Genomic DNA, 18,617 nt, shown 5'->3' on the forward strand with positions numbered 1-18,617 from the left:
ACATTTATGTTCTCATCCTTGCATAAGAATATAGAGCAGTTTTGATGGTGTCTCATGGCATATTTTTGTTTGGTACACAGTGACTACTGAACATTAGCTATACTTTTTGTTTAAAATCGCAATTTGAATCGTTAATCGCAATATCTGGCAGAAAAATCACAATTTGATTTTTATTTTTTTCTCAAATCGTCGTGCCCTAGTTTGCCCATCACTATTTGCAGATGGATCCAGTTTGGTTAACCTGTGTGGTTGTGTGTTTGTGCATCTACAGTGAATAAATCAGTTTGTTCTAGGGCTGTGCATTTTATCAAAGTTTTAGTCGTGAGTATGATTGCGGCTCCTAATGTTTACAAAAGCAGATTAATCGGGAAAGATTATTTTGCACATTACGTTTGGCAAGTAAACTCTTATTTGGTCTTGTGTTCTGAATGAAAAAAATTATATATTATAATGCTCACCTAGCTGCTGGTGTGGCACACCGTCATACTCTGCAACTGACTAGCTAGCAGTACTTAATGCGCATGTGCGACTCCCAACAAAGATGGAACAGAAGTGCGATGCCTCACTCTGTAGCTAAAACAGAGAGCTCAACAGACAGGGTGAAAAGAGGAGCTGCAGCAATGTGCAGCACAACCAAAATATGGTGTTTTCTGAAATTTAAACCACATAAACCTATTCTGGTACAACCTCTCAATTCGATTATGAACCTGAAAATGAGCATAATATGAGCACTTTAAGGGAAATTTGACAGTTCAAGGTGTTTTCACTGTTGATTTGTTTAATGGTTTCACTGTTGGTTTTTTTTAAGTTCAGTAACTGCAACATCTTTCCAAAAGACAATGAGTAATTGTGTTAAATAATCGTGTTTCAATATTGACCAAAAATAATTGTGATTATGATTTCTTTTTCCATAATCAAGCAGCCCAAATTTGCTCATTTCCTGTTAAATAGCTAAAAGATTTTTTTAAATAAATCTTTTTTTGATTGTTTTGTTCTGTTTTTTGGCTTAATCCTCTCAGGCAGCAGAAATGATCTAACCAGTCTCTTTATTAGCTCACTCAATACCAGATAACACATGTTTTACCAGGGGATGATGTTTTTTAGCCATTACAGTGGTGACGGTAATTACTATCCTGGGGACCGGGCTCAGCATCTCAGGTTGTTTTCAGTGCTTATACACTCAGGCTCTTCCAGCTGTTTTCTGCTTCCTCGGTTGTCATCCTCCTCAAAGTTGTAAACCTCCTTCCCTGAGGTTTCCTTTGCTGGACTCCCAAGTTGAGCAGAGTTGTTTTCGATAGATTTGGTAGCTAAGCCACTTTGCTTTTCTTAATTAAGGTAATCATGCATTAGTACTTGTGGAAGTTACCTCATGATACAGGACCAGTGCCTGTAATTGTTCTGTATGCCAGTGATTCTCAAAGGCACTCTACCAGGGGGTCTGTGAAAAGTTTTCAAATTCATTCATTTAAATTATTATGATTTTGTTGCTGTTTTTTTCAAAAGACAACATTATGGCTAGCACATATTTTACAACATATGGGTCTTTTTTTGTTTTTTTATCTGGAGAGCTAGCTGCAGATTCGCTTCTTCAGAATGCTTCTGAACTAACTTACTATGTACTTTATGTTGTAGGTATCAAGGCTTGAAACTACAAAAATGGCAGAATATTTTGCGCCAGAAAGTTGTTACCCACTGCAGCAAATAGTGAATCTGCCAGTCTTAACACCTTTTTTGTTGTACCGCACATTGCTGCAGCTCCTCTTTTCACCCTGTGTGTTGAGCTCTCCGTTTTAGCTACAGAGTGAGGCATCTCACTTCTGTTCCATCTTTATTGGTACCCGCACAAGTGCAGTAGCTAGGTAAGGACTACTAGCCAGTCAGAAGCAGCATATCAGGGTGTGCCACGCTAGCAGCTAGGTGAGCATTATAACGTGTGTTACAAAGTGACGCACGTTTGTCACAGACGTAAAGGCTGGACTACAGTAGAGCAGTTTGGAGCAGTTTGTGAATAGTGTTTTCTGTTGGAGATGGTAAGTCCCTTTGGGGTGGACTTTGGGCTTTTTCATTTTGTAAACCGATAATGTGCATAAAAAGATATATAACACAATAGAGGAAAGGGAAAAAGCCAAAAAGCATAATATGAGCACTTTAAAAGTTTGTCCTACTAATTCCATTCAATTTTATTTATAGTATCAAATCATAACAAGAGTTATCTCGAGACACTTTACAGATAGAATAGGTCTAGACCACACTCTATAATTTCCAAAGCCCCAACAATTCAAGTGGATACACAGTTTCCAAGGTAAAGAATGAACTTTGAACCTCAACAAAATACAACAAAAAAACCTCAATAAAATAATGTTCTGCCTAAACAGTGAATATTTTGAAGTGCACTTGTACTTACATTTTTATATTTTACATCCTGTATTTGTTTATACAGCATGCTTTCTCTGGATATGGCTGTTGCAGAGATCAAACCTGCAGCCTTTTGGAAAAATCAGTGCTTACACTAACCACTTGACCATTTTTTTAACACAATTATTTCTTTCAGCATGCCTTTATTGGATAGCCAAATAGAGAAGGGACAGGAAATGAGGGGAGAAAGAGAGATGGGGGATGTCATGCAACAAAGACCCCCGGCCAGACGTTGTGGTTCATGGTCAGCGCCTTAACCCCCGGGGCCACCAGGGCACCGCAGCACACCAACTGTTGTCAGTTACATGAACTATAAAGTGGTTTTGGCAGTGAAGCTTTACCATCCAGTCCCCCTCACATGAACCAGAAGTATAGCAGCTTATATTGGTGTCAATATCAGACCTTATACAGCATTCAGTAGCGGCGTGGTGTACCATTGTCTGACCATAATGGCCTGTGGTTGGACTATATAGTGGTCTTGATTGTGTCTGAAACAGGAAGAATGCTGCCAACCTCTCATCTATGTGTTTATCTCTCAGCCCACATCACCACTGGGGTTTAGCTGACAGTAACTGGTTGCTTTTTTAAACTCACCGTGGGCCCCGTGTGTATACTCATGCATGGCTACACACACACACACACACACACACACACACACACACACACACACACACACATACTGTACTTCACAGGATTATTGCAGAAGTTCATAGATGAGAATGAGGACATGCTATAGACTGAATCTACAAATACACAAGAAGAAGTGTCCTTTAGTGAATTCAAGTCAAAGTTCGTATCAAACGCATGCGGTCAGTAGGCATAAATGTCAAGTCGGAGCTAATGAGCAAGGCATGCATGAGGTAGTTAACCCTCTGACAAAAGACGCACGGGCGAGTCCAAGTGATGTATTGTTGTGGCAAAATGTGATTAAAATCTGTTTCAATTGAGTTATGAAAATATATAATGTACAACAAGTATGATGCTAGATAAGAGATGATATGTATTTTGCCTTGAAATAAGGAGAGACCTTCTCCCTCCATGAATCACCTTCAGTTACCGCTGTGTAGCTGCAGTCATCCACAGATAGTCTGCCGCGATACAGTCGCTAACAGCCACAGTGGTATACCACTGAAGCAGCCGCGTTAGCTGCGGATGGCCCGCTGCTGTATAGTCCACACCAAACGCCTTAAGCATAAGCATTCAAAATGCAAGATCAGCTAAATGACTTCATCTAGTGGAAAATCCCCAGAAAGAGGTGGTCTCGAGCCTCGAAAGTAGCCAATTGAAGGTTTACACGCGTTCTGAGGGTGATCATTGGAGCATTTTTCAGGGGGAGGATCTCTCTTTTGGACGATATAAAGTGAAGTTAGACAAAGGAATCGTTAGCAAGCTTTGTCCGGCCCTTGCTCGGGCTTTCTTGTGTGTTGATTTACTTTCGTGCACATTAAAGCTCTTTTTCTAATCTGATTCCGCGCCGCTAATCTGGCCTTGGGCCGCGGACACTTCAAATTTACTTTTTCAGTATGACAACACTCCTTCTCAAAAAGCTATGTTACAAAATTTCATTTTAGACATTTATTTACTATTTTATTCATATATTACGCTACGTTTGTGAAAGTAATTGAGTGTAGGAGATTTGAGAAATTTCAAAAAGCGAACATCAACTTCTCACCTTTTAGGGCCAAATGATCTCATTGTACAGTACAGGCCGAAAGTTTGGACACACCTTCTCATTCAATGCGTTTCCTTTTATTTTTTTATGACTGTTTACATTGTAGATTCTCACTGAAGGCATCAAAACTATGAATGAACACATATGGAATTATGTACTTAACAAAAAAGTGTGAAATAACTGAAAACATGTCTTATATTTTAGATTCTTCAAAGTAGCCACCCTTTGCTTTTTTATTAATAAGGGAAAAACTTCCACTAATTAACCCTGACAAAGCACACCTGTGAAGTAAAAACCATTTCAGGTGACTACCTCATGAAGCTCATTGAGAGAACACCAAGGGTTTGCAGAGTTATCAAAAAAAGCAAAGGGTGGCTACTTTGAAGAATCTAAAATATAAGACATGTTTTCAGTTATTTCACACTTTTTTGTTAAGTACATAATTCCATATGTGTTCATTCATAGTTTTGATGCCTTCAGTGAGAATCTACAATGTCAATAGTCATGAAAATAAAGAAACACATTGAATAAGAAGGTGTGTCCAAACTTTTGGCCTGTACTGTACATTGCCCAAAGCTGAGATTGTTCTGAACATTTTGATATGAAACTTCTTGGTATCAGGTTATATGTAAATACCCTTAAAAGGAGAATTTAAGAAGATACGTAAAAATGCCCTTAGACTTCAGAGGGTTAAATTGGTCATGAGGCAAAGCAGCATTGGTTATGTTTAGGGTTCAGGAAAGGAAGGAGAACCAAATCAAGGATTCATCAAAACAGGATTAAGATGAGAAAACATGACACGTTAATGTCCGTGTGAAACTTTAAAGTCCGTGTGGAGGCTTGTTATTTTTTACAGAAATACAAGTATAGACAAGACTAGGCATACTGAGTCAAATATAAATTAATGAAAACATAAGAAATATAACTTATAATAGTTATAACTTCCAAAAGTAATGACTACGCAGTTTTAGAGAGGTACGTCAATCTCCTGACCACACCATATTACATAACAGCCCACCACCAGCCCCTGAGCCACCCGCGCGGTCCGCCTCCACCATCCAGGGCGCTGTGGTCGTAGTACACTTGTACTAGAGCAGGCCAGCAGCCGCTTCACACGGCTGGCAGAGGGTGATGCCAGGCAGGCAGCTGTCCAAACACAGTCCAGTCCCTAGAACAGAATCAGAGCAGCAGGATAATGAGAACAAGTAAGTAAACATCACCCTTTCTTTGTTACCAAGGAGGAAAAGCACACACAGAATAGAGGAGAACAAAAAAAACCTTTTATGTGTGCGTCAAGTTAATTAACCAACGCTATGGAAACACGCACACTGAGAAGCCTTTGCAGCATGATCACTTTCTCACATATCGCTGTCTTCTCATGGTGATGATGTCGATGGCGTGTTTGCTCTCAGATGAGTGAACAGGGAAACACTTTCTGCTACAAATCCTACTCTTTTGACTGGATACCTGCCAGTTTCCAGAATATGCGTGCTGCCGATCAGCATGACATTGCACATACTGTTTGTTCACATGCCCCCCCACACACACACCCACGCTTATTTTCCTTCTCCCATTATGTATCCATGCAAGAAAACATTGTGAGCAGCAATCCCTATACTTAGCCCTGGGTTGTTAGTGTTCTCATGTTCAAAGCGTCCACACAGTCACGTCATGCCCAGTCATCTGTGGATGTGATCCCATGTTGGGAAACAAAGAGGCACTGGGCGGGAATGGCTACCACGCACACACACGCGCACGCACGCACGCACACACACAAACACACATTGGTGAAAGAAAAGTGGTCGATTTCTTTTATTTTCGTTTTTCCTCCTTAGTCTCTTTTTAAGAATTAGAACGCATTTGCTCTTTTTCCTCTTTCCCATACCTTGACGCACGCACGCGCGCGCACACACACACACACACACACACACACACACACACACACACACACACACACACACACACACACACACACACAGACACAGGATTATAGTGTGGTATGGGCGGGAACCACTAGGATTATTACTGGAAGACAGTTACACAACCAGAACAGAAGTTCAAGAGGCAAAGAGAGAAGAGAATGGATGTAGTCATAGTTGTGCACATACATACTATACTAAGCACCCTGATCCGTCTCACACACACACACACACACACACACACACACACACACACACACACACACACACACACACACACACACACACACACACACACAGGTTAAAGCTGAAAGTTATAAGCTCCTGTCATTATTACAGTCCACTAACTCACAACCCATTACTTTGTTTTCTCAAAAGAAATTGTGAAAAGAGTTGTGGAAGTCCAATTTTTTTGTCTTGTTTACATCCTGTCAGATGGAAGTGCATAGAGGGTTAACCAAATCATACTCTCCCTCAAACAAGGAGTCGTGCATTGTGTCTGAGAGTAGGCAGCTCCACAGACTGTGTTAGCCACGTCTGGTCCTGTATCAAGTTCCTAAGTGTGAATCTCATTTTCCCTTGTTTGTGTGTAAATGCAGGGGGGGAAGGGAGAGCCCCACGTCTTCAAGGAAAAGACCTTTAAGAAGAAGCGGCAGTGCAGCGTGTGCCGTCAGAACATCGACAACGTCGGCTCCTTCTGCAGAGGTACATGTTGCAAGCACGTGTTGTCGTTGTTGTAGTTTGGTCATTCACGACTAAGTGACTCTAAAGAACCGAGCAAACATGGTAGCCAATGTCACGACAGGTTAGAATGGCAGCAGGATGTAGAATGTGTCACATACGAATGAATAAAGAGCAGCACACACCAGCTGTGTCACGTAGCGTAGTGTCATTTGATCCCTGAAGCACACACTGGGCGTGCCATTCTGACAAAAGAAGTACGGGTGCCAAATCTGGGAAGCGATTGTGACAAAAATAACTGCTTTTCTCAAATCTTATCACGCGCTGCATATCCTGATGCGTCTACATAGAGTGCTGCAGGATTGAGTCCTAAAGCTAGAAAATGCATTTTAGCATGTTTGCACTTCCGGTTCCCTTGTATCAAAGTCAATGGGTTTTTTGAATGGGTTTTTGGTTTGATGCTTGAAATAAGGTATGTGGTTGAAAATCCCATTGACTTTTTGTTGAGGGAACCAGGGCAGCGCTAACTTCCAGGTTGGCCTACAAAAATACTTCATCCCTGCGACTAACTATTGTAAACCCACATGCAGATCTCGGTATGTGCAGAGATTACGTGTGACGTGTGAACATGAATATAGCAGGAGGATATCAATGCAACATGCAATAAAATCAAACGGAGATTAAAGTTCCGTAGACAAATATTACTGACTAAACTTCAAAGTAGTACTGTATACTCATTTTGACGTCTTTCTTGTCTTTACTCCCTCCTTTCTCATTCCTCTTAGTATGCAAGACAGCCACCCACAGGAAGTGTGAGGCCAAGGTAAGAATCCACTTCTACAGTTTCCACTTCTGAGCATGAGCCTCAAAACAAAAAGAAGAATCAGTTGTGACACAGTCATGGGGAGTATGGAAAGTGCTCTAATCAGCTAGGACAGAAGATATGATTTCTTTATTATCCACTGAACATTTGATTACCCTCCACCATAAAAGGTGCATTTTCTGTTTATGTGCATTTTCTGTTTATGTGCATTTTCTGTTTATGTGCATTTTCTGTTTATGTGCATTTTCTGTTTATGTGCATTTTCAATTTTGCGCATAAAAGACATCGGAAGTGGGAATAACACTGGAAATAAAAAAAAAGTTGAAACATTGAAAAATAGTTTTTACGCTTAGTTGAGGTTAAAAAGTTTTTGTATTGATATTAACAATGCGATGAAAAGTGCAATGGAAACAGGAAACATTCATTCGCATAATGTCTTTTTTCTGTAAATTAGTTCAAATTTGCGCTACATCTAAAACCTGAATAATAAAATTGCATTCACATGGATTTGTTAAGTTAGTGACCCGAGGCATGTCTCATGAAACGAAGTCAAAACACCCAAATAATAAATGTGATAAAGGAAACTGTAAACCCCTTGGTGTTATGTGAACATAATGATAACTAATGTGCAAAACATTAAGTAGACTGTGGTAACTATGGGAAGGATGCATTTATGGTTTTGTCTTCAGAAGAACGGGATAAATATGAGAAAACTTAAACATAACTGTGAAAGGTAATGCTACTTGTAAGACATAAAAGGCTTACATTACATACATAAGCATAGGCGGTTTATATATGTCATATTTGTTGATTGAGCTGAATGTTTCCCATTCCAGTAAATCTTGACAAAAGACATAATTTCATTAAATCAATTCAAATTGATACTCAGTAAATCAATCAGTATTGATCACTGTAGTAATATAAACTATTTGAAGTTGACAGTGTGAACACAACCTGCTCTGTAGCTTTATTAAATGTGCAGTCATCACCAGCCGTTACCATGGCCATAATTTAAGGTCTTGCCCAGTAGCTGACCCACTAATCTTGCTTACTGGGTCAGATCTTTGCTCGTATATTAATGTTACTGCACAGGACTATAGGAATAACATGTAAATCCTTATCGAAGCTGTTTAGAAGATTATGTTGTGCCAATGAGGTGTGAAAAGATGCATGACAGTGGCTCTGTGAGGGCAGAAGTCTCGAGATCTCTGCTAATGTGAATGCCGCTCAGTTGCATTCCTCAGAAAGAGCTGCAAGCCTTGCTTGAACCCCACACTGCTGCCTCTGTGAAAGGATCATTGATGGAGAGGATGGTGTAATGAATAGACAGAGGGATGCAGAGGGGGAGAATGCCAACCATCGCCAAGATGAAGAAGAGGGGGTAGAAGCTGAGGCAGGGAGCCTTGGCAGGCGAAAGAGAGAAAGCCAAGGGCGAAGGCATGTGGCAAAGACGAGCCTCATTCCTCTAGCCTCGCTTCATCCTCTGGTCTTTTATCTGCGCAGAGGAGAGCCCTGAGGATGTGTTCCGAAATGAAAGGATGGCTTTGAAATAGCACATTCAAAAAGGGAGAATCCGGCACCTTTACTGTGGATGTCAAATCAAAGTACTGATGGTATATGTAGTCCATTGAAGGATTCCCCAGTGTGTCTGTATTGACTGAGAAAGCGAGTTCTTCTGCTTGCAGAGCCCTGACAGCTGTGCCTACATGTACCATAATGCATTGCGCGAGCAGCAACTTTGCTAAGCTCTGTTAGCTTTTTAGTAAACAAAATAAACTCACAAAATGTCAAGAAAGGAAATACTCTTTCACCTAAACAGAAAAATACAACCGTACACCTTCTGAGTTCAAGTTTGTCTCTGACCCAGGATGAGATTAATTACCTTGTTAACTCATCATAAAACACACTTTATTCAAACGACAATGTCGAGATTAATCCTTAATTCACGTAGTAAGATGTGAAAATATGCCATCGCCACACCTTTTATATTCCCCCGGGGGTTCTTGTTGGCGGCTCTAACTCCTTCTTCGTAGGCAGACAAAAGCTTCCCCAAAATCGCCCTGCTAGCTTTGGTTGTCTTATCTTCGGGATCCTGACGGTCTCCCGGACACTTCTGTCCAGGTAAACCTGCAATAATGCATTCAGCCCCGTGAAAACTGTCATCTGCGACCGTAATCAGCCATAACATAGTAAAAAAATGCCCACGCTGACATTCATTGCACATTGCAGCAGAATTATTCAGTTACTGTCTGTATCAAAAGGCAATTTGAGCAAAGGCACCACCAGTCGATGTTTGCTCTCGGCAGCTCATGTTCTCCAGCTCTCTGCCCCATCCGTGTAGTCCCTCCTGCAGCTGCATCCTCTGTTGGCCTCTCTCTGGCTGAATACAAATGGCGCTGAATATCTGAGACAGCCAAAACAATATATTTTACTAATGCGCGTCTATAACATAGCTAGTTTGCAATACAAGAGAAGAACACAGGAAAGTTTGGGAATGGCATTGCGCCTGCGCCCCTAGCTAACAAAGCTGAAATAGCTCTTCCATTCTCCAGTAGTGCAGATTTTGCATCTTGGCCAGCTGAGCCCTAGAGACACAGAGAACATTTGAAAGAACTGCAGCCTTTTTTCACACCATATCCCTTATTCAAATTCACAGTTAATAATCACTATTGATGCTAGCTTGGCTATTTGAAAATGGCAGGTTTGTGCAAGATGTCCTGTGTCATGCAAGTGATGATTCTCTCTGACCAATCAGTGGTCTGCTGTGTTTTAAACTCCTTCTAGCGTCTGCCCATGTTGATTTTTTTATCATCTCCCCAGGGTGGTAAAAAAGTACCAGGTAATATCAACAACTTTCGCTAATGGAAAACCAAAATAGGTTGAGTTGAGTATAGCCGTGCCGTACCAGTGGAAATGTGGCATTAGTAAGCAGTAGAGGTGCTGGTAGGCACATTTTGTAACCTTTGGACGGAGCCAGGCTATACATTTACCGAACGAGTAGTCTATATCCTCGACGTTCCACTTCGGGGATTGCTCCGTTGCCGACGGAAATTCCGGAATTTCCCTCATTTAGGCTGGTTATCTGTTGCCTTGGGCTTCCTTTGTGTTGGCATTTTAAAGTCTGGTCGATTTCTGAGGACTATGGTTAACTGCTCCTCAGATCTCTGCAGGGTAAATCCAGACAGCTAGCTAGACTATCTGTCCAATCTGAGTTTTCTGTTGCACGACTAAAACTACTTTTGAACGTGTTCCACCAAAACAAGTTCCTTCCTGAGGCTATTTTGCAGTGGCACTAGGCCTGCTGCCAGTGCTTAGCGCCGCCCAATGACGATTGTGATTGGTTTAAATAAATGCCAATAAACCAGAGCACATTTTTCTCCCATCCCAGAATGCTGTGTGGACTCGCCAGACCCTCCTCAGCAGCACCGCGGTGGAGGAAGGTCTGACAAAGCGAGACTACCAAACGAGAGACAAAAGGGCTGAAGAGAAAATGTTTCTCTGTCCCTCTGTAGACATTTGTATTATTAATTTCAAATATAAGAAATGTTACCAAAAAGGCTATCAGAACATTACATTTTTCACATTATCTCCTTTTTTTTAAGATTATGTTTTGGGCATTTTTAGGCCTTTATTGACAGGACAAATGAAGACATGAAAGGGGAGAGAGAGGGGGAATGAGATGCAGCAAAGGGCCTCAGGTCAGAGTCGAAACCTGGCCCGCTGCGTCGAGGAGTAAACCTCTATATATGGGCGCCTGCTATACCAACTGAGCTATCCGGGCGCACATTATCTCCTTTTTTGAAAGAAACCTAGTGGGCAGATTGTGAAACACCGAACAGTGAAAAAATGTATTTATGGTTCTACAGAAGAATTCTGGTTAAACTGAATTCAAGATTGATTACAGACATAAGCAGGATGTTGTTTAATAGCCTTACTGTGACTGTCTGATGTGTTGTTGTTGACTGGTTGTTAGACAGAGATTTCCATCAGTGCTGCCCAGGAAGGGAGAGGTCAGATAAGGCAAGGCGAGGGGGGATCTGGCGGCTGGGTTCATCTCAGCTGTTATCTAACCTCGTATGTAGGGGGAAAACTGAGGCAAGATGGAGCTAGCATGCCAACAATCTGTAATACTGTGAATTCTAAAATGTATGATAACTTTGTGGCGAAATACCATAAATTAATAGCAGATCCCAGCTATTTGCCTTCCTAGCTGATTAGCTTTAGCCTTCCATTAGCCTCTCATTGCCAGATCTATCGTCGCAGCGCTGTGGAGTAAAGTCTGGCTACACCACAGATACACCAATGGTATTCGCTCTGGGTTGTTTGCATTTCTTTAAACCAATTACAATCGTCTTGGGTGGCGCTTAGTTCCGGATGCAGTGACGGTGCCTCTGTAAAATGGTCTCTGGAAGGAACTTGCTTTGGTGGAACATTTGCACTGTTCATACAATACCGTGACGTGAGTTATTTAAATAAGCTGGATACATAGTTAAACATAATTTGCGCCGCGGTACTTCGTCCACAGCATTTCCCGCCAATCGGTCCTGATACGGCCCAGTTAGATAGTAAATGCCGTAAACATATTCTTCTTAAATCTTTACAATCATTCAAAGAAAAAAACAAGCAGGCCTGCCTTATTGCATGGTTCAAATTCCCTTCAATACTTCTGTTGATCCAGACTAGCCTTCCTTCTATAGAGAGTGACCTGTTGTGTGCTAAAAATAAGTTTTCACCTGTGTTACAAGTCTAATTAGTTCCAAGATGTTTCCTCACTTGCACCTCACTATCACATTTGGCAGTTATTAGCTGTAACCTTGTGCATGTATCAACCACCTCTGCTCTCCTTCTCCTCCTCTGCATATTTACCATGGTTGTTCGTGTTTACGTGCACTCACACATCTGGAGATCTGCCCTCTGTCATCTGTAAACCATCCTGTTCTCCCCAGGCTTCTATTTACATCTGGTGTTGCCGTAAACTGGGTGACAAATCATTACCACACCGTACAGTATCCTGTCACTAGGTCTGCTCCAGTTCTCTGGAAACATCTCCCCTCCTAGAGAGAATGATTGGTGATTATAGGTAGTCTACGTACAGTTCATGTTTTTCTGTTGTTTTCTTGTTCTCTTCTGTCACTATGTTCCCTGCTCTTTGCCCACAAGGTCAACAGCCTCCAGCTGACCCATCTCTATTCTATTAAAAAACACACCGAGACTCACTCTCTCTTTCTTTCTCAGACACACACAAACACACACACAGAAGGCCATAAACAGTTTTATTTCAGCATGTTCTTCTCTCAGAGAACAGTTTCTCCTTATCTTTGATTCCAAGTGGAAAATCTAGTCCACAGGGAAATGGATGGGGGGGGAGATAGAGAGACTGGGGCCCAGGGGCAAAGAGATGGGAACAGTGGGAGGAGGAAGGATTAAAATTAGTGAAATAAAGCCTGTGACAAGTTCACTGGCCTGTCTGACTAATTAGGCAAGAAGAGGCATTTCCGCTGGTTCACTGAATAACTGAAATCCTTGGATTGGCTGGCTGGGAAGTAGACTGAAAGAGTGATGGACATGGACTGGACGGACTTCATGTAATATGGGGATTGGCTGATTGTTACCCCTGAGTTAGTCTGGATCAACGAAATTACATTTCCAGAATAAAGCCTGACATCCGGCGTGGGATCCAGTTAAGTTAAATAGCTCACATTATTGTATTGTGTGAACGTCATTTAATATTTCATGTGGCATTTTCTTTCGGGGGATGCAAATGTTCAACCAAAACAAGTTCCTTCCAGAGAATATTCTGCAGAGGCACCGTCGCTGCTACGATTGTGATTGGTGTAAAGAAATGAAAACAACCCACAGCGTTTGTTTTTATCCTATCCTAAAATATATCTGTGGTGTAGCCAGACTTCACAGCGCCATTGAGATAGGTGTGGCAATGCAAGACTTCCTCCCACGAGTAGACCCAATGTGACCACTTTGCTTTCAGTTTTGTTATGAGCTCAAAAGCCATCAATTCAAATCAATCACATGTAATGGCCTTATTTTTTTCAACATCGTCCAGTTTGATTTGTAATTAAAGAGCAGCTAAGGAATGACAGGAAATGGGGGAGAGAGAGGGGGGATGACACGCAGGTCAATTTGAACCCAGGCCAATGCCAAGGACTTTGTCTACATGGTGCGCACGCTCTACCGGGTGAGTTAGAGGTCACCCCCAAACTGATCCTAGTTCAACATTAATAAATTCAAAGATTCAAAAAAACTTTAATATGCCATTTTTTCTATTGCAGACAGTTATTCCAACACAAATACCGGAGTTATAGTTTGTTTAAAAAAACAACTTGATCAACTTGTATCTATTAGTGTTTACTTTGGGGAGACTAAACCTCCCCCTGATGATAGCATCTGGAACTCAACATTTTTAATTTTAATTCAAATACTTATATTGCTGCAGTGCTGCCACTGGCTCACCCCTAATCACACCCTCCTTGGCTTTCCATTTACTTGACTTTTTGTTTAACCCTTGTGTTGTCTTTGGGTCAAATTTGACCCGTTGTCTAAATGTCTATATCAGAAATATGGGTTTCTTTTTAACTACCTCATTTTGATTACCCAAAAATAACATGGATCATCCCATACAACGCACTTTTCAAGTACAACAAAAATCTATACTTTCATTGAATTTTGTTCAATTTATTTTCATTTGAATTATTTTTTTTAATTTTTCGAAACCGTATCTCGACTGAATGTTGACTTATGCCATTCTGTCATTATCCTTCCTTTAATATTAGTCTAAAAAAAATCATAATTTCTGCTTTTTAACTCAAGAATTAGGTATAATTTCCTATAAATTAGGTTTATTGACAATGAATTCAAAAAATTCATTGTCAATAACTAACACCAATGAGTTGGTGTTAGTGGTGTTTATACATGGTAGTGAAAAGAAGCGTTAAACGTCAAAAAAGTGCCAAAAACATTGAAAAAAAGCACCAAGAGAGACAAAAACGTTAGAAAAAGTGATTTTCAGTTTTGACCGGGGAGGAGGATGCATGGTCGAATGGAAGACAACACAAGGGTTGAGGTTTGCGCTGGCAAAGCAAAACTGATAACAGCAGCAACAAAACCAAGGATTTAACAAACACGGACCTGAAAAATGAAGGTGGAGAGATGGGCGTAGAAGCTCAGGTGAGGGAATGAGGTGATTAGGCAGGAGAACATGCAGAGAGCTGATTGGCTGGGGAAAAGTCCGGGAGCAGGGAAGATCTAACGAGGCTGAATCTGGGCAGGTGTGTAGATGGGCAAAGGAGGGAAAGGAAGCACAGGAGGCAAAACACAGCAAACCTAAAACTAAGTCCTTTAATCACTGGAGCTGTGTCAGACGGGAGTAAAAACAAAGGCAGACTAGCTAATACAGGCAACGTAAAGGCGAAGTCTGCGATTCTAATCCAATGTACTTTTTTTTTTGTCAAATTCACCGAATATCTCCTTACAGTCCGCTAACGGAACTGGGTCCATGCTCGGACACTTTTTGGCTAACGTTCTGTCAGAATATCGGTTTGGATATAAATATGAATGATCTTGTAATGTTTTCAGTTAATTCAGTGGTGTAAAACTTAATTGATAATTTCTTTCCTTTTTAAGGTAATATCATTTTGACCATTTACTTTAGCTTTGTCTGCAAAAAGAAGCTAACACTGGTGAATTAGCCATGCGCTGCCCTTTGCTATACTGGGACACCCCTGTCTTCCCGATGTAAAAACTCAACCGAGCGCTGCTGGTTTTTCGGGGGTATTACCTGTATTAACAAGTCGCCCAAATTAACATCAGTGCTGTCAACACATTCGGGACCGTGCTTCTGTTCTTCAAGTCACTTTCTTACACTAACTAGACTTGTAAGTGTCCATGTACATATAGGAAAATTCACTCATAGATTCTTAGATATGTATAAATGACTTCTATTTGCACTTCAGGGTCAGTCGTCCAGGACTGGAAACTGCGTCAGACCGGATGTGTCCGGATATGGGCAGTAACCGCGAATGGAGTCCAAACATGGACACAGTTTTGTTAGCTGTCCGATCTGTGTGTACACTGAAAAAAAAATTGTTCATACACAGCCCTGGCTCTGGGAAAACAAGTGAAAAAAAAACAAACAAAGTGACTTGGACACAGCCACACAACAGTATTCTGTTCATGCTTGTGCACAGGACAGAGGAAAGGCCATGGTTATTAAGAGAAAGGCAGTGTCTTTTAATCTTTGCTCGGGAGTTGAGTTAAAATAAGTCTTTCTCCAGAAATCACTCTACCTTTAAATGAGTATCAGGCCTGCTAGTCTTTTACACTCAGTCTACAACTGAGTCCAGTCTTCACAAAAAGCCTGAGGGCATCTGGACTCTGGAAAAATGGTTTCCTGATAAGCCATCGTACAGATGGTGTATGTTGGCAGAGCAAAGCTGTGTATCGCAGTAATTACAATCCCTGCTTCCCCTCTGGGTATCAGGATTCCTCCTTGTCTCTCGTCCTTATCCACTGAACATGTCAAAATATATTTTACATGAGACTAAGCAATGAACTGTTTGCACTGCCCGCTCCTCTTTACAAGAAGAGGATGTAGAATCAAGGACAGCTAGATAAAGCGTAAGTGGGGGAGGATGCAGGGATGAGAGGAAGAGCAACATAACCCTCCTGATGTTTCTCTAACATTACAAGCTTTTCATCAGGACAGTTGTGGTTAAGAGTCCTGCTTCTACACTTCCCAGGCCCCCATCATTGCTAGTAAAGAAAATGCATTCTAGATGTAAGATGGACTGTGGAAGAAAAACACTCCGCAAAATACTTTTTAAAGCCCTGTTCTTTATTTCTTGGAGTCATTTAATTCAAGTCCATGGTGCCTTATTTTTGTCTGGCTACCGGAAAGAGAACAAAGGACATGATGAGGAGATGGAATGATGGAGTAATGGCAACAACAACAAAAAGTGCACCATAGTCCATGTTTTCCCAGCATGCGGCTCACACATCACAGCTGATCCAACATCCCCCTCACCCTACACACTTCCTGTCAAATGAAAACCTCTTGGTCAAATCTCTTCCTGGTGGTTGCAGTATAGGAATATGTCACTCACTGCTGTTAAAACATGTCAGCCACAGCTTAGTGTTTAGCGGTTTTCCATGCCAAGGCTGAAAGACTTAACAACATGCAACAAACAAAACAGATATTAGGTATTGAAATATTCATTCAAACAGTTAACTGTAAGCAACCTTCTGAATCATTTTAATAGGTGGTGGAAGTCATCACAGAAATATAGGTTGGGGGGGTAGTGACATCAATAAGTGAGTAATCTTTGGTTAGAGTTTTGTGGCCTTGAGCCCAGACCTCTGGTTTCCCTCCTGCAGGATCTGCACTTCACCAAATACTCATGTAGTCAGTATGAGTCATTCAGTCTAACAGGATCCAACTGTATCGCTTTAACATAACAAAGCCTATATGACTGTCTGTCCTGACTAAGGGAGTCACTACTCTATCACAGACAGCTCTGGTAATTGCCGAGATAGGCTGACCTGTTTTGAGTTAAGCTGTGTGTGTGTGTGTGTGTGTGTGTGTGTGTGTGTGTGTGTGTGTGTGTGTGTGTGTGTGTGTGTGTGTGTGTGTGTGTGTGTTCGAGCGCGCCTGAGCATGGGAATGGACAAGTGACTGAGCGATGTTGATGATAGTTAAAACCATAAGCATGACAGCTAAGTTAGCCAAGTTGGGACGCAGCCAGTCCACTCTTTTTTTTTTTTTGTGTGTGTGTGTGTGTGTGTGTGTGTGTGTGTGTGTGTGTGTGTGTGTGTGTGTGTGTGGGGGGTGGGTGTGTGGGGGGGGAGATTTGTGTGTGTGTGTGTGTGCCAGCAGGGGCGTAAGCCGCACTAATTGGCCAGTGGGTTTGGCCTGTCTTGAATCTAACAGGAAGAGACCGTTTGGATATCTCTGTTACCAGGGATCTTAAATATTGACACCCACTCTGGTGCAGAACATGAGTCACAGATTTTAGTGATATCCACTGTAACAATTTGTACTGGCTTTTAATTTGTGTCTTCTTGCCTTGTGTCCCATCTGTCTACATCCAAACCCCCCCCAATAAATAAAACAAAAAACAAACAAAAAATGACGATAAAGACAAAAAATAACACAATCAAGATTTTCACCACAGGGTTGTCTTCGTTTGTGAGCTGTGGTGCTCTGCAGAGTGTGTGATGGACCCTGGAGCAACTGATGATAATGCACAATGGGCTGTCTGAATGATGCAAATGCAGTTTTGTGCATATAGTAAACACTGTTCAGGCTGAAGAGGAGGGGATGTTGTGCTTCTAGGAAATGTATCTGTGCCTACTTATCAACAGAATGATTGCCAGATATAGAGTTGAGGTAAGCTCAACCGCAGAAGAAGGGGAGGACTGAAGTTCTGTACATGTTGATTGGTTCACAGGAGATTTTTCCATTGTTGATCTCTCCCAATCTCATCCCAGCCCATGTCTTCTTGCTTTGTTTATTTACCCGCATTTATTTTTGCCCGGCTTAGAGCTTTCAGCCCGTGTTTGGCTAGAGAGGAGAGTAAAGAGGAGTGGATGATAATGCCTTTGTGGTGTGTATGTGCTTCAGCCTTCTACGTGTACCTAAAAAAACTCTCTATACAAGCAACATGTGTGCATTCCTGTTTGTGTTTTCCATCTGCATATCTGTGTGTGTGTGTGTGTAGTCCACATAGTCAAAAGTGTTGACATAACAGGGAATTGCATCCAGCTCGGTCATTAAAGCTCTACCACAGGGACCCATGTACCCTGCGATATCTTCGGCCTCCCTCTCAGCTGCTTGGAGTGAAAATGAAACAGCTTGAGACAGAGACCCCTTTATTTCCTTTTGGGGTCAAAAGAAAGTGTGGGAACAAGCGACAAAGAGTGAAAGAGGGAAACGTGCTGAATCGGGAGAAAAATGAAAAAATATAAAATAAAACACAGATAAACACTGTGTTAGCAGGCCTCACATACAGAAAAGCGCTGAAAGTGTGATATGGGACTCCTGAGTCCAGAGGATAGACGTGTTTCACCCATAGGTGTTGTTTTTGCTTAGCCGTGG

General features: G+C 41.6%; 1 protein-coding gene across 7 annotated transcripts in view; it reads left to right on the top strand.

Moving 5' to 3' along the window:
• tns2a (tensin 2a) overlaps positions 1 to 18,617 on the top strand; it is a 66,702-nt gene that overhangs the window by 16,003 nt on the left and 32,082 nt on the right. For all 7 annotated transcript variants that reach the window (XM_039801892.1, XM_039801888.1, XM_039801890.1 and 4 more), the window contains exons 2-3: positions 6,606 to 6,711; positions 7,473 to 7,510. In XM_039801892.1, the coding sequence (XP_039657826.1) occupies positions 6,606 to 6,711; positions 7,473 to 7,510 (144 nt within the window). The remainder of the gene's footprint in view (positions 1 to 6,605; positions 6,712 to 7,472; positions 7,511 to 18,617) is intronic.

Source organism: Perca fluviatilis, chromosome 5 (genome assembly GCF_010015445.1).
Source record: "Perca fluviatilis chromosome 5, GENO_Pfluv_1.0, whole genome shotgun sequence".
NCBI lineage: Eukaryota > Metazoa > Chordata > Actinopteri > Perciformes > Percidae > Perca > Perca fluviatilis.